This window comes from Syngnathus acus, chromosome 22 (assembly GCF_901709675.1).
Source record: "Syngnathus acus chromosome 22, fSynAcu1.2, whole genome shotgun sequence".
In the NCBI taxonomy this organism is placed as follows: Eukaryota; Metazoa; Chordata; class Actinopteri; order Syngnathiformes; family Syngnathidae; genus Syngnathus; species Syngnathus acus.
The window spans coordinates 4,462,466-4,490,051 of NC_051106.1; the positions used below are offsets into that span (position 1 = coordinate 4,462,466).

The window sequence follows — 27,586 nt, forward strand, 5'->3', positions numbered from 1 at the left end:
AGCAGCTGCAGTGCAGGTACAATAAACCCGGGCCACTTCCTCCTGACACTCCTCCGAGGCTCACATTCCAGTAAACAGCTGTCCCAACCGTGCCCCCGCAACACTGATGTCACCTCTGCAGTCAGCACAGCCCATCAATATTTGCGCAATATTTGTAGAACTCTCTTGCGCTAAGGTACAGGTGTCAAACTCAAGGCCCGGGGACTAGATACGTCGTTTTATGTGGCCCACAAAGACAAATTGTGCATCAAATTCGTGTCATTACTTAAATTGCAAATTGTCTTCACTTTTAATAATATCTTCTTTTTTTTTAAATATTTGACCAGTTTTTACTCGTCTGATTTGAAAACGAGTTATATGTCAGTTTGTTTTGTAGCTTTTACTGTATATAATATGAGGTGCTCATACATTTAATTGGGTCATAATGGCCCTCTGAAAGAAGCTATGACTACAATGCGGCCCGTGAAAAAAATGAGTTTGAAACCCCTGCGCTAAGGTACACTAATTAAACAATGCGTATTTTTTTTCCACACATTTTCACACTCTTTATTGAAAATTAGCAGACCAAGCTGAATATATTGAAAATTGCGCAATCTGTAGCTTCCCCACGGAGAAATCCTGCGGGCCTTCTGGGTAATAATAACCCCACCTTTACAATCAGCAGGTGTTAATGGAAGAGGAATATTGGAATAGAGGAAGCAGTTCTTTCCAGTTTTGCTCCTGCTGTGAGCTCCACCTGCTTTCATTACGCAGCATTGTGTCAATATACTAATCATATGCTCCGTCACAAGGCAATCAGTGCTCGTCGGCTAAACACGAGGTTCTAAATTCATGAGCGCAAATACACGTACACACTCACATACACACGCACACAAACAATATGCGCAGCAGCCAGTCAGTGTTTGACCCCTGACTCTTCTTGTCTCCATGCAACTGTCGAGTCAGTCTAATTGGTCATTACTGACCCTGTCTTCTTGGCTTTCCATCCTCATTTCAAGCATTTTATCTCTCTAAAATATAATTCAACCAACATCAATGTTAAATAAGGACATAAATGATGATTGCCCCCTTGATGGTGATCACATTCCGAGTAAATACTACTTTAAAATATTTCATCATGAAGAGTTAAATTGTTTATATAAAGAGCAAAAGCAAGAATGTTAATTGTTTGTTCCTCACGATATATACAAAAGCAAGAGATGCCCAACAGAAGCAAATTGTTTTCTGATTAAAAATTCATTTGCAAGTGAAATGTTGTCGGTGAATGTCAAACAAATGTCTAAGGAGCCAGCAACTATTTGATTATTCCGCTTTCACCATCCCAGCGCTGCGGATTTACGCACAAATCCCACTAATTGTATCCTTCCAGAACAAACCAGAATACTAATCAGATGTGGGTTTTTCAATCAAGTCTCAAACCGAAAGGACACGGATTTCTTCTAATGTTTTTTTTTCTCATCATGAAAACACAGAAAAGTACAATTTTAATCAGCGTTTAGGATGTTGCGACAATTCGGAGGAGATAATGATTACAATAATATTTTGCTAGGTAGCAACAGCTGCAGCAGTTCCAGGAAGTCTCAAATCAGCCACAATGCATCTCCAACACCCTTTTCTACACGTGTGGAATGTTGTTCGTAGCATCGTCACACTTCTCCGCGCCAAGATAAACATTAGATTCCTGCCAAGCAAATTATCTTTAGAATCAAATGAAAGGTGGGACTTCCATCGCTACCTCCTGTAACCCACCAGGACCTGCTGCAGCGGAAAAAACAGATTCACCTCACCCTCTTTTTTTCCCCCCCCCTGTCTGGCCGGTACTTGATCATAATCTTTTCGTGGTCCGCTCTAACGAAAACATGACAACATATAAATCAGTGTCAGGAATCGTCACACCTCGCTATTGTCTCGGCCGTAGAACAGAAAGCAGAGGAAGTTGGTGGTGCTGGAATTCCCCTGCAAATTGAAATCCTCATAATCCCCTCTGGAGAAAAAGGTAATCCCCCCTCGGTGATGTCCCAAGGGCTTCTTGTCACAGTTTCTTCCTTGCTTTCCTCTCCCTCATGCCGTGCAGACCTTCAATAGTCCCCATGCATCATTCCCAGCAGGTTTGGACATTTCCAACATACTTTGAGACTTGATTAAAAAGCTTCAGTGAGCAGCTAAAACTCCAATTCTAATAGCAAGCTGGCAAATGTTTGTCTCTTTTCAAAATACAAATTAAACATGAAATACTTCAGGACAATAAACAGCTTAACCTAAGCCCCTTCGTGAGACTCTCCCTACTTATATTAAATGATGTAATTCTATTATGCATTCATAGGCACTGGCGCCTGTAAAGTGAAGGTTCATTTAAATTTGTGATGGAGCGTATCCTATCGCATGCCGTCATTCAACCATGGCCACAACATCACCCTGCAAATCGTGCACCTACGTTTAAGTGAACGCCATGAACCGCCAAGGGCGAGTCTCCTCACACACCGGCCGTTTGCATGCATGTGTGTCCTTCATGCACATTTTCCTTCAACAACTGCTTAATCTAGTCAGTCAACCTTTGGATGACAGCCTGGGGGAGGTGCTCACCTGATAAAGAAAGAGGCTGCTGTAGATGAGGAGGGTGTGATGGAGCTGGATGCACTGGTGATGGGGGTAGGGAGGCCCGTTTGCATGGGGCCTCGGAGGCGACAGGGCGTCAAGGTGCTGCTTTTGGTCGAGCCGCTGCTGGTTATGGTGGCGAGCGGGGATGCGGAGGTCGTGACATCTCTGCCGGCGTCAACCATCAAGCTCTGGATCTGTTGGCACATAGACACTGAGCAAAGACCACAATCTGCACCTCCTTCCACTCCATTTATTCCCCCCCTCCGCTACAGATGGACGGACAGATGCTGCAGCCAGTGTCGCTTAGCTGGAGTCAGCAGCCTTGACTGGTGCAAGCCAACGGCAACGTTGGTGCCATTCATCGTTCCTGGCCACTCTATCGAGTTGGTTGTGGCTAGTCGAGTGTCATTAAGTAATGACACACATTTATTCTTGATGACAGCAACAATAATTAACTTCACTAAGCTTCCCTACCTGGTATTGTACTCATCAGCATTGATTAAGTGTAAACCAATCCTGTCCTTTAGAGGTTATTAGCAACATGGTTTTGGAGGTGAGAAATTTTTCAAATTTAAACTTCAGTCTGCAAGAAGGCAGAAACAAATTAAATGAGCCATCTCCTCACTACCGCCATGCTGGTTAGTACCTGGGCCCACGCCAGGGAAGTAGGCCCATCATACATTGGCATGAAAGGCCGCAGCACTTCAAATTCAGCCGTGCAGGAAGCGGACCTGTATGGCTCATCAAATCGTTCACAGATTGAGCCTATTAGATATCAGTTTTACAAATCATCAGGCCAAAATTTCACAAGCACACAGGGACAGCTGGTTACAAGTGGAGTGCATCAGAGTATTCCCCCTGGTGTTGAGAATGAGGACTTAAGCCCCTCAACCCAAGCTGCTCGTTGCAGCCTTGGACCCGGAATGGCTCCTTATTCCTGATGAAAAGTCCAATTTATCCCCTTGTCAGGTAATTAGGCTGTGTCAGTGTAGCTTTTTCGAGTCAGTAATGAGCTGGCCTTCCACCCTTTAGCCCATGTCTGATGTCCTTCCAATGAATAGCTCAAGACATTGAGCAAGGTGGGAGACACATTTTCCACTGATGGAGAGTGTGAAGTAAGCAAGGCTGCTGTTCTGCTGTCGGGATTGTGGCAGAAGTCTCCTGTGACCGAAGATCTGACTGGTTAACAGATCTAGTGGCCAAGTGAAAGAGGTCCACTTAATCTGGGTGGTCACACTCCCATGATTCCATGGCTAATGGAAACGAATGGAGGTGAGACTTTAAAATTGCGATAAGAAAGGCTTGCTTGCACGGAGGTGAGGTTGAACTAAAACAGAAAATCTTTAAAGGGGAACCAAACCCATCAAAACCATCCAATGATAAAATGAGTCAACATTTTTTCATGAGTGAGTGAGATGCAGGCAATTATGACAGCAATTCAATTTCTGAATCATCAAGTTATTTTTTATAATTATAAGAAAAAATGGGGGGCGTTTTTTTCTTTCTGGCTTGAAAGTAAAAATAATAAACAAATTCTAAGAAATCAATGCCAGGAATGTCAATTCAAGAGACGCCCAGATAATTCCAATTCCAAGCACTACAATAATTATTCCAGGTACAAGGAGCGCTTTTTCCCAACAGGGAATGGCAATAGATCCAAGAAGCACTAAAATGGGACTGCTCTGGCCTCCCTGGCTTACACACACTCAAGAATTTTTCTACACGCACAATTCAAACACTGCGACTCTATACTTCTTTGTCTCCACAACAGTGCATGCCCTCCTCACCAAAGGAGCCAAGTGGGGATCATGAATTCAAGCTCTTGCCTTCAGGCGCAGTGGACCACGAGAGCTTCTGTGGCTTTCTGAAATATCTGGTTTTAATGAATCGCAGCCACCAGAGCAAAGAACAGAAATGTCCTTGCCCAATTGAATTCATAAAAAATCAATTTATGTTTACAAATATGATTAAAATATATAACCTGATTAACTAAGTTAGACTATTGGAATGAAGCCATCAGCTCTGGTTTGACTGTGAAATTGATGAGATGACAATGATGGGGTTGTTCTTCAACTTGACATTAGCAGCCAGCAAAATTCTGGCTTATTTTGATCGAAAAACGTTCAGTTGAATTATTCTCACTCATAAAGGAAGTACAACGTGAGGGGAGTCTGACCACCCTGACGTCAAAGATCCATCCAGCACTTATTCAATGTGACATTTGAAATGGCCTTGAGTCATAAGACAAGCGTGACGGCCTCTAACGTAGAAAAACGTTGTCTCTGAATACTGAGGAATGAGAGGTAATTATTCCTGGAGGCAATTAAATTCTTATTTATTTAACACTCATGTTCTCAAGAGGGAAAAAAAAACTGATGCCTCAGAAATTTATGGTTAAGGTTTATGCCCTTCAAGACTGCTGGAAAATTCCCCTAGTGTGGCTTTACTCTCTACGTGTGATGAGCTTGTGACCCAAAAGCACAAAGGAACCTATAAGTGCTCAGACTTACATTAGCAGATTTTATATTAACTGCCACTGAGGAATTAAACCTTCTTTAAAAAGTCATTAAGTCATCAAAAAAAAATGCTGTGGTATTTAGAAAGACACCTAAATGACATACCGGTTTAGTTTGAGGGAGGAAGTTGTTGACCCTGGAGATGCTCCAAACCCCCTCGAGGTACTGCTGTGCTTGGATGGTGACAGAGCTCAGAGATCCGCTAAATTGCCCTCCTGCCACTGTCACCTGGACACTGGACTTTGGACCTGACAGGTTCCCCTTCTCCGAGATGGAATGTGGAGCAGTTTGGCCTTTGGACAGTTGATTCGCATGAACATTGGATGCAAATCTGGAAGGCTGCGGGAGAAAGGAAGAGGCGGGCAAGGCCGGCATGTCGGAGCCAAGGGCGAGGACGGGAGCATTGAGAGTCTGGAAAGCCTCCTGCTTCAGTTGATGGAGAGGCGTGAAGCACACCTGACAGCAGGTGACGGCACCTTCCTTGCTGCCGGATGTGTGGAGTTGCTCGAACAGAAATGATGCATAGCCCGTGTCCTGCAGCGAGAAGAAAAGACACATTAAAATCTTTGTTGTAACTCTTTGCACACAAATGTTTTCTGGGAACGTCAGCTGTTTTATTCCGTCTGGGAGCAGACGTTCATTATGTATTCTGAGGAGACGATCAAGATCAAAACAATCAAAAAACAAAGAAGATAAGACTCGAGTGGATTAGCACAACATCCCACAGACAATCCTCATTAAAATTCCGCAGTATCTTAATGCATTTTGCTTTGTTTGAAATTGAAAGTGTCGCATCCTTCTCCATCTTCTCCAGGCAGTGTCCAGTGAAGTTTTGTCCTTATAACTTCAACCGCAAAAAGGCTTCCCTAGGGTGTTCCTCTCAGCTTGGGAGGAATGCTGAAGGAAAACAACAGCTGAAGAGAAGCTGCCACCAAAAGCTATACAATTTACATATGATAAGTGCCTCTGCGTGAAAAACAGATGAGAAACCAGCAAATGTGAAAATAAGCACCTTCTGAAGCTGGAGGCAGCCAACTATTCAAATTCGACCAGAGACTACAGAATACATTTTAATACAAACAAACACACACACAGTCTCTTAAGAGGCATAAAGGGGCATCGAGCTCTAGCCCAGTGGAGTCACGGCCTAAGACAGAAGCCCACAGACCAAACATCAATGTTTATGAGGCCTTTGCTCTGCGGACCCTCGGAGGTGATCACGAGGAGTGAGAGGGGAAACAATAATCCAGTGCCCTAATGCAATGCTACTTAATACATCAAACCCAGTAGACACCTAATCCATCGGACCCAAAAGATGTCTAAAAATGAGTACAAACTCCAAATTAAATCAGCTGTCACTTTCTGCAATCCAAACGTGGTCTCGGGAGACGTGAGTGAAAGTCCCATCACAACTGCCTCGTTGCTTCCCAGACAGGAAATTGAAGCCACGTCAAAACCGGTTAACTCCGTCCATCCATCCTCGCTCACCCTTTACCCTTCGGCAAACCCACCTCGGGGCACGGGTAGATGGAAGAAATCAATTCCCCTGCCGCTCTGCGTGCATTGTTAAGTGTTGATTTAAGGGAGCTAATAAAAAGACACACAAAGCTGAGCCCATCTGCTATTCAGTGAGGTTTTGGGAGGTTAGAGAGCAGGCTCGTCCTGTAAAACTGTCTGCAAGCTTTATGCCGAGCCCAGTGAACGGAGGGTCACGGCCACAAGTGTGTTTGGGATGATGACACAGATGATGTGCGAATGATAAAAGTGAAGGATGTACCGACGAAGAGCGGAGAAGGCAATCCCAGCACTCAAAAGCGAGAATCTGAATCTTCAAAAGTGGGAGATGGTTTTTAAGCCAGTGTGTAGATAAGAGGACAGACAGACAGGAAGGGCGGATGGAGGAGGTAGACCAGGGTTGTGGCCATTTGCTTGGAGGCTTGTGGGTGGTTATGTTGCTTTACTGTCTGTCAGCACTGATCTTTATCAAACTCTGGGGACAAACGTAGTCAGATGCCGCCGCCTTATTATGGAGGAGCTTGGTTGACCGCTGTGGGGGGACAAAGCAAACCTGCTTCTGCAGAGCTCTCCTAAGTTTGTCAGTGTCTTTGATGAAAACCAGGGCAGAGCATCTAACTGGATGTATCTCTGCGGGATTGATGGCGTGTCATTATACACGCTGATGATAACAAGCTCAACCTTTTGTGAATGATTGGACAGGCAGATAGACTTTTAACAAAATCACATCATAAGCAATTACCGCATCTTTTCTTGAAGAAGAAATCAAGTGAAAATGCATCTATTCATTTGAAAGGTGGTATTTAACGTCAGTCCGATGTGGAGTTGACTTAAATCACCAGAAGGTCACGACGATTTTAAATGCATGAGTTCCCTCACTCAGTGAAGGGCACGCTTCGTTGAGGCTAAAAGCGCTCTGTGAGAAAAAAAAAATAAAATCCAGTTGAGGCTATTTCCTTCTATTTCCCATGGTGGCAGAAAGAAAAATGAAGAAAAATTGTACCTATGTGCATTTGTCTTTTCTAAAAAAAAAAAAGAAATGGAAGTCAAACAGCACACCCTGCAGATATTTTTGGAGACTTGCCCTGTGCATGATTTATTTTGTGAGTCTAAATCGCACTTTGGCTCGAATTCCATTTCCAATTTCATTTGACCACGATTGTCCTCCATTGCATGACTCAAGACCACACAGTGCTCCTCAAGTCCTTGTTTTGTTCTTCTTTCTATATTAAAAGAACAAGACTTGAGCCATCTTTATTTACTTAGCTCAAGACTCTGTTGACCAGCACCACACACCAAGTCCATAAGACTCAAAAGGAATTGACCCCCAATAAACATGCGGGGGCCCAATCCGGGTCTTCGGCTGAGGACGAGGGATGATCAGCGTTCCCACAGGTAAGCCGGGTTGCCCCCTGAAAGCCAAGTGGGAGATGGAGGAGCACAGCTGCTGGTCTTGCCCCAGGTGGGCGCAAAGCATTAGGGCAGATTACATCCCCAGGATAAAAGAAACACATCCCTCCTTGCTCCCACCGCTTCCTCAACTCTCTCCGCCACCTGAAAAGAGACGACTGTGCCGAGATCCCCTGGAGGAAAGCAGCGGGTTTGAAGGCCTGCAAGCGCGGACTCTGATTAGATATCAGGTGAAGCTTTTAGTGGCACAGCAGTTGTGTGGGATACACACCATTAAATTTAACCACCGCTTGCTCGGAGGCACGCAACACAATGACTCAGGATGTCACACTCGTGTGTGATTCTGCCAACTGTGGGAACGCCTTGAGTGGAACACAAAGCCGGACAGCTCTGCAAATCACTTCAAACACATGTTGGCGCCTTACTTGTGACTGGATGAGATTACACAAATCAGTCATAAAAACGGATTTAATATGACCACACTTTTTTTTTTCTTTTCATGTTTCATTTCAATCTGAGCTATGTTGTGTAAATTAACATTAAGCATGGAAAAATATTTATCATGCAGTTGCTTATATGCAATCTTGTAATTGTGGAATATTCCATCAAGAATCAACAAAAGAATTCAAGAATATTTTTTAAAAATATGTTTTATTATTAATATCCTAAATTGTAGTTCAGCACTGGTGACAGATGTTTGACCTTAAGTAACCTCCTATTCTTTGTTGCTCTCCTCACAAAATCTAATAGTTTTTGGTGAGATTCTGTCAAATATTGATGAGGCTGCAACACACATTTTGTCAAATTATCTGTTTCAGCATTTGTGACACATAAGGCTGCGGAATCGATTCAGTGCGTGACTGCATGCTAACGTGCAAAAAAAAAAAAAACATCCATCCAAACAGAAATGACAACATGCAGGCATAGCAGTTTGAACACAAACAACCTAATACTCACAGCTTGCAGTCAGCAAAATTTTCCGAGACAAAGCAGAAGAAGTTTGGAGGAGAGCGCCAGATATCTGCGTGAGTATTCCCTTAAATGAGCAACCCCATCTGAGAGCTTCTGGCATCTGTTCCCTCGCGAGGAACTTACAGAGACAGATGTCAGACTGCGTGCCTGCGTGATTTAGGCCTCTCCTCCCTTTGACCGTCGAGAAACTGCTGACTAAAAATGCAAATCGGCTTTCCCCTTTTGTGACACTTTCAACACGTGATACAACCACCTGTCCGGCAATGGTATGCTGTCAAGGCCTTCAAAGCTTCTTCTCTCTTTAAAACCGTGCATAGTTATATCACAGTTTTGACCTTTTCTTAAGTATCTTCAGTAATTAGCCTTTTAATTGCAACATCAAAAATAAAGCTCTCACTTGCGTTGATTAAACCATGATAGCGTTCGAATGCGACAATCAAGAACTTCATTGTGTGGCCAGCGTGTCCATCTGCAGTGGGCGAGGGGGGCACTTGTAGCTGACCTTACTGTTGAAACGTACATAAAAAAATGACAGGACAAAGCTTTAGTGCGCGTGAGTGTGTTGTTGTCCCCCCCCCCATGTGCTTTCTGCACCGCTCCAATCCATCACTCCAACCTTTCGCCACTTGGCCAGTTAATTACGCTTTCCTGTTCACTCACGCACATAAAGAAAACAAGCCCCTTCCACATTGTTTGGACAGACTTCCATTCTCCCTCGCTCCCCCTTGCCCGACCTCTTTCGCTGCCCTCGGCAGAGCTGAAGCAGGATTTACTGTCTCTTTCATCGACTTTAAAAAGGGTAATCGTACTCTGAGGACTGGCCACTCAAATGGCATCTGCTTAGTCGTGCAACTCATTGATGGCTTAGAAAAAATATCAACTGTTTGTTTTGGTTAAAAAAGTCATTGTGTGTACATCACTTTTACCAAAACACACGCTGGTCCATTTGGAATGGCTGCTTCTTGCCTTGATGTCTCTCGAGGTAAATTATTCTACCCCACCAGTGAGCTCCCAAAAACAAATCAAGATGGTAAATTATAACAAATAAAATATTCAACAGGCAAGCTGGAGAGACGGACACCAGGGGGCCTATTTTCATGCTCAAGGCAAGTCCAGCACAAAGTGTAGTCTTTCTTTCGGGTGTTTGCGCCGATGTGGAAGTGAACCTGGCCGACTTTATTCCCAGCCAATTGAAGTGGCCTCTCTCAAAACCTTTAAATTCAGCACTGGTGAGCGGACTGGAGTCCATGCAATAGGTCTGCATGCCTAAACTATTTTTATAAGGAACTGCAATGTCCACAATGACATCCACCGCACATCTGCGCCACAACGTAGACCTGCTTTTAGTTGCTCTAAGGTCGAGTCTACTTTCTGCCCAGCCTGGTGTAGTGCAGTCTGACAAATTGCCCAACACAGTAAACTGTCTGCAGAAATAAATCCTAAATGTTGCTGTAAATTGCAGGTAAAAGCAAGAACTTTAAAAAAATCTCATAACACACACATGATGAACGACAGGCGTTCACATGAATGTCTTTCACACTGACAATCAAACACACACTATACTTTCCAAGCATTTGGAAAGCCCTCCGAGGCAGTTTCCAAAGTAAACCGGGATTCTGTATTCTAAACCATCCACTGGAGCTTGTTGAAAGGCCTGTTTGAATTGAAGAGCCCACTTTAAAACACTCACCACAAAAGTACAGAAACCAGCCTCAAGAGTTTCCTCCAAACCAGTGAACCCCCCTTCTGTGATGACAGCCACCTGCCTCTCCTCTGTCTCAACTGTCACACCAGAGGGTGAGAGAGAGATGGAGTTTGTTTTGAAGGGGGTTGTTCCGACTCAGACGGAGCACTCACACTTTTCTACAACTTATTTAGAGAGAAAACAAACTGCTACTAGTGCAATGAATCTCCACTGGAGGCTCTCTCCCCCATATAGAAGCGAAACGGAACCCAGACCAAAAACATTTACCGTGCTAATGTAATGATACATGATTAATGTTTCATTTAGATCACAGGTGTCCAACTCAAGGCCCGGGGGCCAGATACGGCCCGCCACATCATTTTATGTGGCCCGCGAAGACAAATTGTGCATCAGATTCGTGTGTCATGACTAGAATTGCAAATTGTCTTCACTTTTAATTATATCTTCTTTTTTTTTTATATATATATATTTGGCCAATTTGTACTCGTCTGATTTGAAAATGAGTTATTTGTTTTGTAGCTTCGACTGTATATAATATGAGGTGCTCATACATTTATTTATTTTTGGTTGACAGTCATAATGGTCCTCCGAAAGAAGCTATGACTACAAAATGAGTTTGACACCCCTGATTTAGATTGATTGAAAGAGGAAAGGCCAAATATTTTAATAAATTTGGTCCAACATTTGATAATTCTGACACAAAATACGCAAAAAAATTGGTTAACTCGGTTCATTCTATACCAAGGTGAGCTGTGCAAGCACGTTTCTAGAAGTCATTATCTCACTAAGTGACATTCTTTGTGCGTGACAAAGCCGCTTGCCTGTCCACAAGGACAATGGAACAGCAGAGTTGCAAAAGACTGAATCAATCTGGTGCACCAGCCAACTGCTGGAGGTTCAAGGAATATTCATTCAGAATGAAAGATGTCCATGTTCGAGATTACCATGACATTGATCTCTCAGTCAACACAATTTTCACTAATAATAGGGATTTCGGATTCAGTCCGAGTCTTTAAGCCAGGGGGGTGCGGAAGAGTAATGCAAAAGTGTTTTCTCTTTATAAAAAGTACACCCTGGTGAGAATTGAAGAGATAGAAAACAACACAAAGCGATAACGCTAACCAGCTCTTATTTCTTGCTAATTGAGATGTCTAGACACATTCAATTGAGACTCGGGAGATAAGGAAGTGGGTGGAACTATCATGATGGAGAATAATGTGCACTAATCCACTTAGCGAATGGGAATTTTCATTCTGCATCAAAATGCATTGCTTATCAATCTTGTTCCACATGCACATTTTGTTACTTTTGTCGAATGGGAACAATAGCATCCTGCTAAAATCTTTTATTCGAAATATTTCCCCAAGGTTACTAAACCTTTTCTCTCACACCGCAATTGCTATTCTATGATTAAAATATTAATTCTATAACATTAAAAATAAATGAAAATCTTGGTTTTGTGTCAGCTCTGGCTTTCTTGTATCAGAAGACAAGTGTAGTTCAAGAAAATTCATGAAAACAAGTTTGAATTGTGCACTTAAAAGTGGACAAATAAATATTAAATATTTTTACATAACATGAATTGAAAGTGCAATTGACATTCTGTGTGTGGATGACAATGTTTAAGTAAGCTAAGATGAAAATGGGGCTGCATATCTTGACCCCTCCCTCTTTGTTTTGTTCTTTTCAGGGCTGATGTCACATTTTGGACGTGTATACACACACACACACACACACACACACACACACACACACACACACACACACACACACGCATCTGTATGTAAAGCAAGTTTGGGGATGCGCAAGCATGCCTCCGTCCGTGCTTGTTGCTTGATTGTCACACTGAGAGGTCAAAGGGTAACTAATAGTGCAACTCATAGAGGTCAGCGTCAGTGCGGCCTCCTGCCAGAGCGCTGGAACATCACCAAAACGACTGCCAAGAAAAGACAAATGAACCATCCCCTCCCGTATCTTGAGCTTTTCAGTTTCCTAACATATTGCCTCACTCAATTCCACAGACATTATTGTGTAAAACGCAAACGCTCTGGTCAATCGAACAATAACATTCTTGTGTAAGCAGCAGGCTCTTTTTTGGAAACTTCGTAAAAGAGCTAAAAGTAGCACGGCTGTCTGCCTCTCGGAATTCCACAGTCGAATCGAGTGAATTGTGACTCGAGGCAGAATGCGAGATGGTTTTTATTTTCACCTGTCAATAATTAGCCAACTCGCTAATGAGCCAGCTACACACTGTGTTAGCGAATTCTCTTTTCGCCACATCACAGCAGACGTTTAGCCTTTTACCTGCTCCACCATCAGCCCTTAATACACTGCCTGAGGTGCAATGATAGCAGACTGGAATGTTCTCCAAATTCTCTCCGGGTGTGTTTTTCATAAATGTGAATGACGAAAAGCACAAGACAGACGAAGTCCAACGAAGGACTGCTTGGAGGTCCATCCAGAGAAAAGCAACGTCTCATTTTCATGATTATCAAAAAGTCAAAAAGGATGTCCTTTTTTAAACAGAGACCTCAATCATACGAGGTCAGGTTGGAGATCTCCGTCACTCCTGTAGTATTTTAGTAGATAAAAATGACCCAGACTTTTGTCAGCAGTTGGGGAAAAGCAATGAAGCATCCCTCGTGAGGCTTTCTGAAAGTGCTCCAAAATAACACCATGGCTACGGGTTACACCCCGGACCTGAACTGTTTTTCCCCATCAGGAGGGTCACTATCAGGCGGGGCCTGAGCTCAAGCCAGCACAGATGAAGGGCAGCACTTTCCTAGGCTCCATTTTCACCCCTGACGTTTCCTGTTTTGACAGGAAGCAGGCAATGATAACACAGCCGCACAAACAAGCAGTGATTGCCTGCAAACATGCTGCATGGGGCATCTATTTTCTTTAAAGGGCCTGAAGCAGGAAGAAAACCGGCAAGATGACGGAATTCTAATTTGGATCAGCACCAGAACCGCTCCCATTTATACTGACCGATATCCTGCATGTTGGCATTTTGCTGCTTTTGAAGTTCCACATTTCTGTATGTGCAAAACGGTTTGTAAAAGTTGAAGCATATTGATTGAAAACAAAAACACAACATAGAAGTGGAACCGTCTAGAATTGAAGTGGACTGACGATGACCTCAAATCCAAACAAATGTCACGAGTGTGGTTTTTAACAAAGGCATCATAAGAACCAACTTGGAAGAGTACATACCAATTTTTTTTTTTTAAATTGTGAGTAAGCAACAATTGGAGCCAGAAAATTAAAAACAAAACAAGTCTCGGGACAAACCTATAATAAAGAAAACTTTACCTCTTTTTGGTTGAGGTAATAACAAATACGGGGCACTGAGCTACTGTGGCTCATAGACACACGCTGGCTCGGTCTTGTGCCAGTCAAAAACGGTGACGCACAAAGGAAGTCAATAAAAACAGACCACCAAAGTCACAAAAACATGAAAGCTAGCACAGCCACCACAGGGAACCAAATATTCAGCGGTGCAGACGTGGGCCGAGAAGCGATGTCACTATCCAGCAGCAAGAGGAAGGGGGCCCGTGCTTTGAAGGCCAAGGGAGGTGTGTATGTTGACAGTCTTCTGTCCGAGGCCCTTTTTTTGGAATTTGGGCCTTTTATCTAAGGCAGGAAGAGCACTGTAGTGAAACACAACAAGGATGGAGGAACAGGGCTATTAGAGAAGCTTTGTTGATGGCCAGAGCACCTCAAACGAACAAACCACTTTGATTGCCCTCTCTGATCCCCCCGCTCGCTTTTGTTTATGAGCTAATTAAGCATTGAGCAGGGACTGCGGGAGTCTCCATCTACTATTGTACCATCGTGACTTTCAATAGCTACTGTAGGGCTTTTACAGCACCTTCCATAACTTAACGACTATCAAGATCTAGCAAGGGATCGCTAAATTGGCTTTGGATGTGTGAAAGGCTGATTGTGTGTGAGGAAACAGCGTGGTCCAGAAGGTCAAATCCAGTTCAAACGTAGTCTCCGGCGTCCATTTCTGGGGGAGTTCAAGTGTGCCTTGTATTCACCTCTCCAATGAACTCACAAAGAGTCCAAGACAAAATGCCCAGCGTGGGACGAATAGAGGCTGAGGGGGTCAGCGGATGGTCAGAAAGTAGGAGGGGGCGAGGTCTCGCTAGACGCATGTGACAATGACCGTGTGAAAGTAGTGAACACTGTGGAATGCAGACGAGGGAGGAAAATTTCGGATAAAATTGACTCTTTGAGCAATCATACAATTTGAAGTTCAGGCCAAAGCTCAGAGGTTTGTTGTGGAACTTGCCCTGGAAACTAAGGCGCTGCTTCAAAGTCACACGAAAGTGCAAGTCGTAAAACGCTGCGTGCAAATAAAACCACACATTCAAGTTTGTCCACATAATATACTTTTACACCCCTTGGCTGTCTGAACTTGCAGTGAGAATGCCCTTTTGCAGCTTTGGCCTCTGAAGTTGCATCTGTAGAGGTCATGGAGGGAGGTGACCTGGGTCAAAATGGCTCCAAACAGTGTAGCCATGACACATTTACCACATGCACAGGTAAGCTCACCGTGCTTTGCTCTTCTTCATGGATCGTTTGATTCTTGAAAGCATTTCCGTGTTGCAAAAACATGTTCAAAGACATACCAGCCATGATTCTGCGGGATGGGTTCATTTGGAGCAGTAAATAGCTCAACTTATTTAGATGTTTCCCAGCTAAGCATCAGCACTGAACTCGTTCCAAATAGCCCGAGGTGTGGGGGCTGGCCAAAAACTGCACTCAAGTAAGATTACTGTTACTTTAGATCAGTGCTTTAAATATGTCCCGGAACTCCCCTTATTTAAGGTGGCGGGTAAAAGCAGCTCATTAAGTTAATAAATAAATAAATAAATTCGTTTATTTTATTTATTTTTTCAAACATGTGAAAAAAATAAGATTACTGTACACAAATGAAAAGACAAAAAATATATATATATATATATATATATATATAAACTAAAAGAGTAGCAAGCAAGATATAACCGGAAAAGAATAAATAAATAAATAATAGATTTTAGATGAGAAATAAAATAATAATAACAATAATATAATAAATACAGAGCTACACATTTACGCAAATATATTGCCGCGTTCGTCGGACATCGCTCGGTTTATGCCGTACGCCGCAAGTTTCCACAACAAGTGCTTTTATAGGCGATGCTGTAGTCATGGTAAGCCACAAATGGTGAGGATGGAGCAGCAGATTGGGGCTCATAAACAGAGAGGTTTAAGTTTAAGTGCCTGACACACACCAAGGAGATAAAGTGGCCCAGAGCTCTCCGGTAGCGGAGAGTGACATCATAAAATAGAGCAGCAGCAACAAGATGGGAAACATAAAGGATAGATATATTAATAGGAGGCAGTTCATGGAAGGTTTATTGGGTGAGGTTCCGCCGAGAGTGTCGACTAGTTTTGGGTGGCAGCAATTCTCAAGGATTATCATTTGTTTAATGCTAAATGAATCACATTAGTTTGTTCACTGTAGTATCAAACATGGTTTTTGCTGTCTGATAATGTCCAAGACAAATTCAAAGTCAAAATCAGCAGGATCATGTCATAGACACACCATCCAGGTTTTGCAAGCCAATTGACTTTTTTTTTTTTGAGAAATAAATCGTTTGTGAAAATCCATACAGATGAGGGTGACCTTTTCAGCAAAGGAGAAATTCACTGTTTTTGCAGCAGAATAAAAATGACTTTGCTGTCATTTTGTGGAATGCATTGCTATGCTATTTCCTCTCAAATGTCAGCATGCAAATTGCAAAGCAATAGAAATCAAATCACACGAGTAGTGAAACAAAACAGCAGAGTGGGGCACGTTCTTCCTGCACTCTATATGTAGAAGCTTACAAATAAGGCCTTCATAAATATTTTCTTCCACCAAATAGGTTACAGGTTCATAATGGATTTGACCCTTAAACATTCTGGATACATTCAACTTGTCTTGTTTGTATGTAGATGGATTGGTATTCCTTAACGGTTGTTCTGGTTGTCCCAAAAAAAATGTAAATATAAAATGTATTCAATATTCATGGTCAGAAGCATTAAGGTCAATCCAGACCAGATACAAACAGCATATAATAATAATAATAATAATAATAATAATAATAAATAACCTCAGATTTATTTAGACATTTTTAGAAAGCATTTTAAAACTCTACATTTTAGCCTGTAAATGATGACCCAGCTCTGTGTCTCCTTATTCTTTCATGATACTTGTGAAAGCTTGGTCTTACAACAGATAATGATATAAATGAGTCACTCTAAACAGTTCATGCAATGTCTAATGTCAATTTTCCCCTGAAGCTATAAGCACACTACGGTATCAGAGAGCAAATGATTCCCATTCCCATTAAGCAGACCCCCGTAAGCCCCATGTGCTGGGGATGAGGATATAACAATGACTGCAATAATGCAATCATAAATTGGTTGGCAGTTAAGCTGAGAAAGATGGATGACATCTTAGGCAGACTGGAAAGGATGATGGGAAAATGTGCTTGGTCTCTTTCTCTTTCCTCAGGTACTTACACGTACGTTCGCACGCCATCAATACGCACACTCATCTTCACTCACAGAGGAGGACAGTCAAGCATGAAATGAACATGAGCGGCGTGAACTTTGACTGGCATTTTCACACCATGCCAGGATTTATGGAGCCCTGTTTATGTCGCTGAAAAGAATATCTAGACTAATTTTGCTCAAAAATATATTATATTCCCAATTATCTACTGTAGTACATCAAAAGTGAAACAATGTCCTCCACCATAATTCACACGTGTCATGTCATCATCATTGACCACAAATGCTTTGGATGTGATTAAAGAATGACATCAGTAAGTTGGAAATGAATTCCGGATCCCAGTCAACCAGAGCAAAAGAGGCCCTCAATACGGAACCAGAACATGCCAACTCATGTGTCCTGGATGACGGAACCAGCTATTCCCCACCAGAACATCCCCTCATTATAAAAACTAAAAAAATATATATAAATTAATTTATTTGTGTATTTATTTATTCTTTTATGTATTTATTTATGTATTTATTTATTTGTTATTATTGTTATTAATTTTTTTCTTTATCACTTCGTGAACAAATGATGAGCAAATATAGAACATGCATCCTTTTGCAGCTCCAAAGCAAAATAAAAAAAAAAAGGAATTCCTTCTGTATTTTGTTGGGTCTAAAAGGACTTGGTTTTTTTTCTTTGTCGCTCATTTTGTTTATTGCCCTATTTGTGCTGCAGGGTGGCATTGGCACAGAAAGTGCCCATTGTGGTGTACACTAGCAAGCTCCTTAAACGACTTTGGATGTGTGATGTGCAAGCAATTCAAAACAATTGACAGAATAAATTAGCTTTTACCAATCCCTAGTGTGTGTTAAATTTGCTACTGGATTAATTCTGTTCTGCCATTGGAATATATCTGCATTCTTCTGCTTTCAGATTTATTGATTTAAAAAAAAGAACCGTTGCTACTGTCTCTAAAACGCCAGAGGACACCAAACAATGCATGGCAACCCTCCGAAGTGGTGAGCAAGAGCTCCCATTCACATCTGCCAAAGACAAAAACAAACATCGCAATTTCAAGGGCACGTTAGGCATCATACGCCCGATCGACTATTTGCCTTGAGCGAGGGAACCACGCCCGGAAAGCCCAGTTTGCCGTCTGCATATCCATCTTGTCAGGCGTAAACAAAACTGGCGTTCTCTTTCAACGCTTCACTATTCGCCGGGTGATTTGTCAGCTACCACAAGGCCTGCTTTCAATGCAGTACGTTTTATGGAGCCAGCAAGAGATTACCTCCTGCACCGTGCTCCTTCAGTGTATATGAAGCACCATGAAAATTTATCACAACGATGTTTCTTCAATACCCAGAATCAGACTAAATAATGGACTGTCCTCCTTCATTGTACACATCCCACTTGACTTATGGAGCTGAGCTGAAAAAGCAAACAAATCGGCAAACAAATCGTTGCATTCACCCAATATGTAAAAGTCATCCTGATGAATTCACTTGTTGCACTTCTTGTCGTGTTTGTGCACTTTCCTCGCTTTGGGCTTTTGTTGTATTCACGCATCGACACTGTAACGTATCACCTTGTCAGCCCAGACCGCCATTGGCGCCATTGTTTGGGTCCAGTCTGGCTCTTTTGTTACGCATGATCCTGCACCCAACACCAGCAAACACAAGCGTTATTATGCAGGGCTTGCCTTCCCCTAGCACGTAAGCAATGACAAAAAGGTCAAATATACACTGCAATGTCCATGTTAGTTGGTGTTTATATAAAACCACTGTTGTCAAACAACACATGCAGGCTATTTTTTTTACAGATTTAATGACTTTCCAGAGGATGGACTATCTATTTTCTAAGATAACAGAGACACCAGATCGAGTAGATGGCGCTGTAATGTGTAAGATCTGTCGTCTTGTTTATTAAGATTTTTTTCTTTCATCACAAAATCTTTTTTTAGGTTAATATTTAAAAATTTGCATATTCCCACTCAAGCATGAAGTTGCACGGCGTGACGGTTGCTTGGCGCCTTCCCAGCTCATTACAGGTAATGATACAGTTGCCCGATCCCAAGTCACACACCTTGATTGAACGGCTTGCTGAATAGCTGTAAGGATAATAGAACGGCTTAACATGTTTGTTGTCAATGAATAAATAAGGCAAGACAGCCTTGACAATTACAGGAATGCAGCAGAGCAAAATGGTAAGAATAGCTCAGCTTACCTGCACAGGTACCACCATTTCAATTACAAAGGATTCTAATGCCGAGAAATGTGGAATATTTAAGCATCCCCCCCCCGGAGAACCTCAACCACCTGCTTTACTCAATAAAACGGGTGTTCACTCCAGTGAGCCTTTAATTTCATGCTACTCTACCACTGCAGAGCACAGTTAGTGAAGCCAACCATTTGACATTTTTAATGCTACATTACCTTAGGTTTGCCACCATTACCAACAAGACCTTTAAGAAAGGCCTATTCTTATGCACACTATAAAAAACAAACATTTTAACTGACAAAAATAAAAAAATATATACACATACACTAAAGCATCCAAAAAAATGGACCGCGTGAAAATGTGGCGGGCAGCTGCAGAAAGAGTAAACAATCGAATTTGAGTGGAGAGGTAAATTGGCAGTGAGCAGCTGCGGGAGTTCACAAATACAACACGGCAGAGCAGTGGAGAGCCATGAGTGATGTCTGAGGTCTGCGCTCCACTTGACACCACATTATCACTCCACGCTCCCGCAAAGACACATGCCGTAAAACACAAGTCACACACGAAGGGATTCGACTCATCTCTCATCTTCTCGCACACACGTCGACCCACATTCAGAACCACGGGGGCAGACCATATTCTGTTATAAATCTGCTCAAGTTTTATCACCGGAGGTGTTTTGAAAACTTTTTCTGACCCCCTACTCTTCCATCGAGCTGCCAATCACTTGGTCCTTTTGTTTGCCAACCTGGCAGCCTACACCTGTTCCAGGCAATGAAAGTCGAAGGCAATCAAAATCTGAGGTTGCTGGACTAAGGAGAGTTGTATAACTCGCCCTCCTCCTCCTGAGAGGTGGAGAAGTCGTTTCTTTGCAACACTGCTTGTAAACACTTGTGCATGAACAACAATATAACGTCCTTGTTGGATTCTCAACCATGGCAACCAGACAGTGTTGAGTGACAGCTATTGAAATCTGTGTATGGGAAGCGAGGCATTGATTGGGTAATTACACTCGTGAAATTACACTCGTACATTCAGGGAAGTGAAATTACAATTGTCACATGTGAAAATGAGACTCGGGTCATTTTTCTTTTAGCCCGTGATGAATTTGGACACATTGTGCACACATCGGCTTCTCTCTACAATTGTTACGCGCTTTCTTTGCTTGTACCCAACTCACATTCTGATTCAAATGAGTTTCCTGTGGATCAGCTCCACCTAATTCACATTTGAAAGACCTAAAGGAATTCTGCAGGAAGGTCTCTATTAATGAATTAGTGCGCTGGTTCAACTCGCAAGATTCAACACTGCATTTATATTCATGAAGCTCAGTTTATGAGAGGGTGTTAAACACTGCTGACTCCATCATTGACCTGCAGTGTCTGCAACCACCAAATGTTCACGAGGCTAAAACCCTTACACAAGCACATTTTCACAAAGCAATCACTCAACATTTTGGGAAATAAACACTTGCCTTGGGGCTAATATACAAAAAACTTTTAAATATAAGTTCCTGATGTTTCTAGAGTGCTTTGTGAAAGGCATCGATAATGCCTGAGAATGATCATAATTGCCTATAATAATAACTTAAATTATAATTATCCCACAAATGATAATTACATAACACTTAAAAAATCAATTCAGTTCATTCTCCTCTGACTTTGCACTTCAATTAATTAATTGGCTTACAGAGTATTGGATTTTTAAAAAATACACCAGAAGTGCATTAATTGAGTGCAATGATTGTGAATTTTTGTACAAGTGAAGCCCTTTGAGACTTGTCTGTGATTTAGGGCTATATAAATTAAATAAACTTGACTTGACTTGAATTGACTTGACTGTGGCCGAGGAGTTTATGCCGTTCAAGCCTGGCCATGGGCATCGAATTAGTCCACGCTACAAAAAACCCTAATCATCTTTGGTGGTCACGGACACTCTCCTGAGTTTATTTTATGGGCTAGCTGAGGACAGACACACAAAAACAGGAATGAAAGCCAGAATTGGCATGTGAGGATTTTATCCGTCCAACCACAAGGTCCTCTCTGCAGAGTCTGTGATTACTGCAAGGCGCTAATTTGCTACTTTGAAGTTGGAGTTTTACAGTATATGTCCCTGTTTTGTTTTTTTTCCCGTAATTCCTGGTGACCGTGTCCTGCCACATTAAGCTTAGGCCACATTTAGCGAATGCGCTTCTCTCTATTGAAATTTTACCCGTAGGTTTTAATTATGCAAATACAAGAGGATGAATTTCCGTTTGATCGGGTTGGGCGGGGGGGGTGGAGGTGTCCTCAACAATTTCTGCACATTTTCAATCATCTGGTGGTGGGTTCAGTCTCAAAACAAAGATATAAAAACAATTGTAAAAACGCTCAAATTTGCATAACATTAAATGAACTCAAAGGCCCCAGTGGTTGTATTAACTGGGTCGCTCCCTGCAGGTACCCATCGAGTGGAAGCCAATAAATAATTGGGGACACAGGCTCACAACAAAGAAGATACGTTAGTGTGGTTTTCCCCTCTGGGTCAAACTAAATTGTTTTTGCATTTAGCGCATCTACATCAGAGCTGTGTTCCAACACAGAGGAAACCTCATACTCAAATGGTCTGGAGGCCATACAATTTGCTATTCAACACGAAAGTTAAATCAGCATCTAAGGTATCAACGCCACAATAATTTAATGGAATATAACAAAGTAATATACACGTCTTTGCTCGATGTGGCTAAAACAAACTGCTTTGGTTTTAAAGAGATTCACCAGCGCATTCAGCAATCCGCCCAAGTTTGTTATGACTTGTCATGAATTATTATTTTTACATTAATTTGCCTTTATAACATACTAAAAAAAACACTCTTCCCTGAATGTTCTGCGACACGGCACTACTTCTATATTCAAACAATAAGGCTACAACTGGGGGGGGGCGGTTTGTCTGGGGACCAAGCCGACTTCCTCTTCACAATAACGGGTCAGCCAGCGGATGAAGAGGAAGGGGGGAGGCATGACTTTGGAAAACAGTCTCCATTCTAGTTTAGTCGTGACAACCGCAGACACAACACTGGCAAATCCAGCAGGTAAAAACCTTGCAAATGTCGTCCCCCAAGTTCCCCTCGTGACCTTATTTCTGCCACGTTGGAAGCAATTTGGAGTAACCATCCAGAACTGTGTCCTCACTGTGAGGGTCAACAGGTGAGCAGCTTAAACTCACATAGACAATGGCTTCATTATACATTAAGGATCCTATGAGCGTACTCAACTTTAAGCACCCTGCCATCACCATTGACCACCCCCGGAATTAAGGTCCAATTTAGCTATCAACAAGAGTAAATGGGGATCTTCCAGTGGTGAAGGCCACAAAGTGCTGTTGAAGGGGGCTGCACTAAAAGGGGGGGGTCAGTTCCCATGGGAGAATAGCACTCAAATGTGTCGTACCTGATACCCAAATATAGATCTGATATGCACCTTACAGGGACCACACATGTAGATGTCTGGAACTTAAGTCCAGGTGCCCCTTGTATACCTGCCCCTTTATGAACATCAGCTGCTATGAGGGAGAACCTTGGAGGGCTGTAACCCAATCTAACTTTTGAGACTGCCTCCCAAAAATGGGACAACAAAAGACGGACCGTGCCGAGGGGCAATAGCAGCCCGTCACAACAACAGTGGTCTCGGAGCCTATATTTAACAGTGGTGGGAACTCTGCTAGCAGCCGCACAGGAACACTTTCAATGCACAGTGAAGGTCGACTGGGACATAACTTCCTCCTCGGTCTACAAAGTAAGTGGCTGGTTTAGTTCAAACCCCCCTTCTGCCCCCTTCCTTGGACCCAACAGCAAAATGAAAAGATAAGCATTGTTTGGCACAAACAATGGCTCACTTTCAAAATCTACAATCTTTTCTGGCACCCGTGGCCCGTTTTGAAGTTAAGCGTGGCAATAAACAACTCAATAAACAAAGGTATGATTTTTATACATTTGACTTTTACAACGTGGGAGCATAGAGAACACTGCTCGCAAAAAGTTGGGAATTTAGGCAGAAATTTCAGGATGATGCAAAAACTTGAACTTTTACAGGTGCTTAATATCTTTGAATTTGCATGTTTCGCTGCTTTTTGCACAATTTGCTGTTCTGTAAAGAGGAGCTGGATGGATAATTCAAGAATCCTATTCAAAACACCTGTTGTGAATTTTGCCATTCAGCTTTTTGTGAGAGAGCAGTTGTGCAAAAAGTCCTGCATTCAAAGGTTTAGAGAAGGTCGAATTAAATTCACCTATATAGGGCATTATTTTTATGAATCATGGATGACCTACCTTGAATGAGGTTTGATCAGCCAGGGCTAACGCTAGTTTCCTCAACTCGGACACTTTCTTCTGACAAGTGTCACAAAAGCCTCCCTTCTCCTCCGTCTCGGGTAGAGAAACAGAGCCGGCGCCCTCTGGGGCAGGCCGGAGGCTGCAGCGCGTGTCCTCCGCAGAGAGGAGCCTCTTCCTGGGGGTGGCTGGAGACTCTCCAGTCGGACATCCCTCCAACTTCAGCGCGGAGAAAAAGTTTTGTTAGTTTCACCTGTCTTTGAAAGTGACACAACTTTTGCATGGATAATAAATGAGCAGGTGTTTGAAAGGAAGCGTGATTTAGAATGAATGCAATGGAACCCCGTATTTGAACACTTACTTTTGGATGCTCCCCTCCGTCAAGCGCAAGTTGACCGTCCCCATAAGCATTCATTATAAAATATTAAGCAATACACCTTAACGACTTAAAATAAGCCGATTCAAAGGTTGTGATCAAGACGTGGTCCAATCATATTGGTGACCTGTCATCTGTTGGTGTCTACTTGAAGGTGTCCCGAGGAGTTTGGAAGCAATGCGCTGCAGGGGCCAGGAGCGTGCGTGCGTGCGTGCGTGCTCGGTGGTGCGCGAGAGGCGGTATTATTGTCTCGGAATGGGAGGGCTAAAAGTAGCCTACAATATCAATGTAAACTCAGGGCACGAAAATGGCATTAAACATGTCATTTATCTTTCAATGAAATTAAATGCGTGGTATTGGAAATCTTTTGAATAAATTGCATGTATTTTCCCCTAATTTGGTTCTAAAACCAAGATCTCCAAAATACAAAAAAATAAAACGATACCACATTAATCAATTGAATGTAATACATTTGTCGTGATATAGTTCCACGTTTATTGTTGCAAAAGTTATCCAATGACGCCCAAAATGCGCACTTGAGTGTTGCCCTGCAAGCATCCGTGCGCCTAAATGCATTACTCTGGCGCCACCATCTGGCAACGGGCAGTAACATCTCTTTAGCCGGAGAGCAGCGGCGATGAAGTGAGGTCTGAGCTGTTTAAATATTTTATTAGTAAACTTTGAATATTTCATGGTGGGATGACGTTAGGAAAGACGGCCTCATGAAACATCGAAGAACTCCACGGTGCCCTCGAATGGCTCCCGTAAAGTGGCGACATTATTTTATTATTTTTTTGCCCTTTTTATATAATGTTTATCAAAAATTTGATTTGCAGTGATTGGTTGCGTTCTTTAAAATAACCGAATTTTTCGGTACTGTGTAATAATATGCAATCATCCGAATTGAACGCGTCCAATGCACTTGTTTCTAATTGGTCCAATATTCCGCACGTCTTACTAATATAGTTTATACATGCATAAGTTTAAAAGACAAATATTTTATACGTGAAATAATGCTAATTACACAACGAAACCCCAAAAGTTAAGTTTGCTATCTTGAAAACAAGAAAAGTGAAGTAAATCAGTGATAGGCGTTCGGATTTTCAAGTATTGAGCACCACTTGCTGAGCGCAACACGGCGACGCCTAGTCTGAGTGACTCGGGGCGTTCTTACCTTCTTTTTTCTTTTCAGCAAGTGACTGGTAAATCCAAAGATGATGTCAGAGTCAACGAAGATGGTACCCAGGTCGATGACGCTGGGCTCGGGTTTGCCCCCTCCGGAGGATCCCGGTGAGTTCGGTAAAGCCATGCCGGGGTTGCAAATGTCACCTACAATTATATCCCACTCGTCCTATCGAATCCCTAGCGCCATCTAACCCATATGTTTGGATCACGCCAAAAAGAAGAAAAAAACTCCACATGCTATTTTTAATCCGGGAATCCACACGTGATAATCTCTCAGGATTCCATGAAGTGACGCCATACAATCCAAATGAGACGCTCCCCATCCACTGGGATACTTCTAGGACATCATCTGAGGAGGACCCTCTGCTCCTCTCTGCTCTCTTGCCTCCCCATCACCCTCCCCTTTAACTCTCTCTCTCTCTTGCTCTCGCTCTCTCTCTCTCTCTCTCTCCCCCCTTCTCTTTCTCCTCCCCTCTTCACTATACATGCAGGACTCCCAGTGCCAAGATGTATAACCATGACATTCCAAGCAATAATCACTAACGACACATCCCATAACATTCTGTGGAAAACCCGCAGTGAATCTATGTGCAACCAAATGATCTCATCTGGACTTATTTCATGGTGCCATTTCTCTTTTAATAGTCCTACAAGATGCACTGTACATATATATCCTGCCTGGCTAGCATCGATGACTTTTCTTCATGATGCATATAAACTGTCGTGATAAACTCAAAGTGATTGGATTCAGATTGATTTGGATCTTGAGCTGTGCAATGTATTCAACCTCATCAGCGTTACTGACTCCGAGTGTCCGCTTTCAGTCATAAAACTTCAGTGCGACCTCTGTTCATCTTTAATATCGTCACTGAGAAGCCGATAAGACTTCATGATTGTGGATCAATATTCAATGAACAGCCTTCACTTCTGCATTTCCAGCTGAGTCTTGTTTTCAGATTGAACGGTTGAGGCTGCTGGGGAGTGTGGAAATATTAGTCCTTGTCCATTTTCGTTAGGTCGACCTGTGTGAATTCAAAAATATCAGGGTAAGAAACAAACAGCATTTGTCAAAAGTGTTGTTTTTGGAGAAATTCTTTGCCGTAAAGACTTTTGAGGGACTAAACGTGAATTAAATCTCCCCAATTTTTGCATAAACATTAGGCGCACTCGTTTATATTACAGTAGAGGATGCTTTAATGTTCTCCCTCAGGGGGAATTTAATTCACTTTATAGTTTTTTACGTGACAATATTTCATCACGTGCACACAAATTTACACTCCAAGCAATTGCCAGGTCACCTCAGACAGTGAATGGGAAGCATAAATGAAATAACTCCATCAACCAGTCTCATTTTCATCTCAATTCCGTTTTCACTTTGGTCCCCAGCAGGATTGTTGTTTTAATTTCTCGCCTATCTCAAACGTTCCTACTCCTCGGTTCCTCAAGGCAAGTCCTTATGAATTGAATTACTCATTATGCATTTTCCATTTTCCAGCAAATAACAAAGCATAGGTAAAAAAAAAAAGCAAATTTGGGAATGCCAAACTGCAATTATGCAGGGATTCACTGAAGTACCAATCACCATGTTTTGTTCTGTGTCGAGTCTCAAATATGGAACCCCAGGCCGAACCACTTATTCTCGCATAAGCAATTTGAAAGTAAATTACTCACCAAAGTTTGTACTCCATTGTCATAGTAAAAGATGATTACATGAAGATTCATATTCTCACGCAACGTCGACAAGGAGGTTGAATAATTGACATTTTAGGGTGGAATCAATTAGCGCAGCAACAAACAACATGTTTATGTGTGTCAGCCAGAAAGTACACACTTATTTGTGTGGGAGTGGAGGCGGGGCTTGTCACAAGGCAGATAATTACAATCCATAGTAAAGATGATTTACCACGTCCGTCACTCAGCTCCACACCCCTCAGTGGAGGAGGTCTGGGTTGGGTCTTGGCTGATGAAATTCCATGGATGGAACCCCACGGGATTTGAGCTGCTACATCTGCTGCATTGTGCACACACGGGGAAATGGCTCAGGGCATCTCATTAAGGCCTCTCTTATGTCTTCGACATGCTTGTGAGACCTGCGGCTTTGGCACGGCGGCGTATGCATGGACAAGGCTTTGTGAGAACCGTTTAGCAAATATTGATAGTCCTGCCGCATGGAGGGCATCAAAGGGAGAAGAGACAAGGAGGGATCATCGGTTCACGGTGCATTCATGAATGATTTATGTCGTAG

General features: G+C 42.5%; 1 protein-coding gene across 3 annotated transcripts in view; it reads right to left on the reverse strand.

The window, feature by feature from the left end:
• Window positions 1-25,679, reverse strand: part of kif26ab (kinesin family member 26Ab) — a 47,930-nt gene extending 22,251 nt beyond the window's left edge. Inside the window, exons 1-4 of one of the 3 annotated variants that reach the window (XM_037241009.1) lie at window positions 25,331-25,679; window positions 23,781-23,999; window positions 5,220-5,648; window positions 2,584-2,792 (exon numbers count right to left, since the gene is read on the reverse strand). In XM_037241009.1, coding sequence (XP_037096904.1) covers window positions 2,584-2,792; window positions 5,220-5,648; window positions 23,781-23,999; window positions 25,331-25,465 — 992 coding nt within the window. In that variant the 5' untranslated portion in view covers window positions 25,466-25,679. Of the gene's footprint in view, window positions 1-2,583; window positions 2,793-5,219; window positions 5,649-8,996; window positions 9,071-23,780; window positions 24,000-24,141; window positions 24,318-25,330 lie in introns of those variants that run through there. The other 2 variants (XM_037241010.1, XM_037241011.1) reach the window with 2 other exon arrangements.
• Window positions 25,680-27,586: the final 1,907 nt, after the last annotated feature.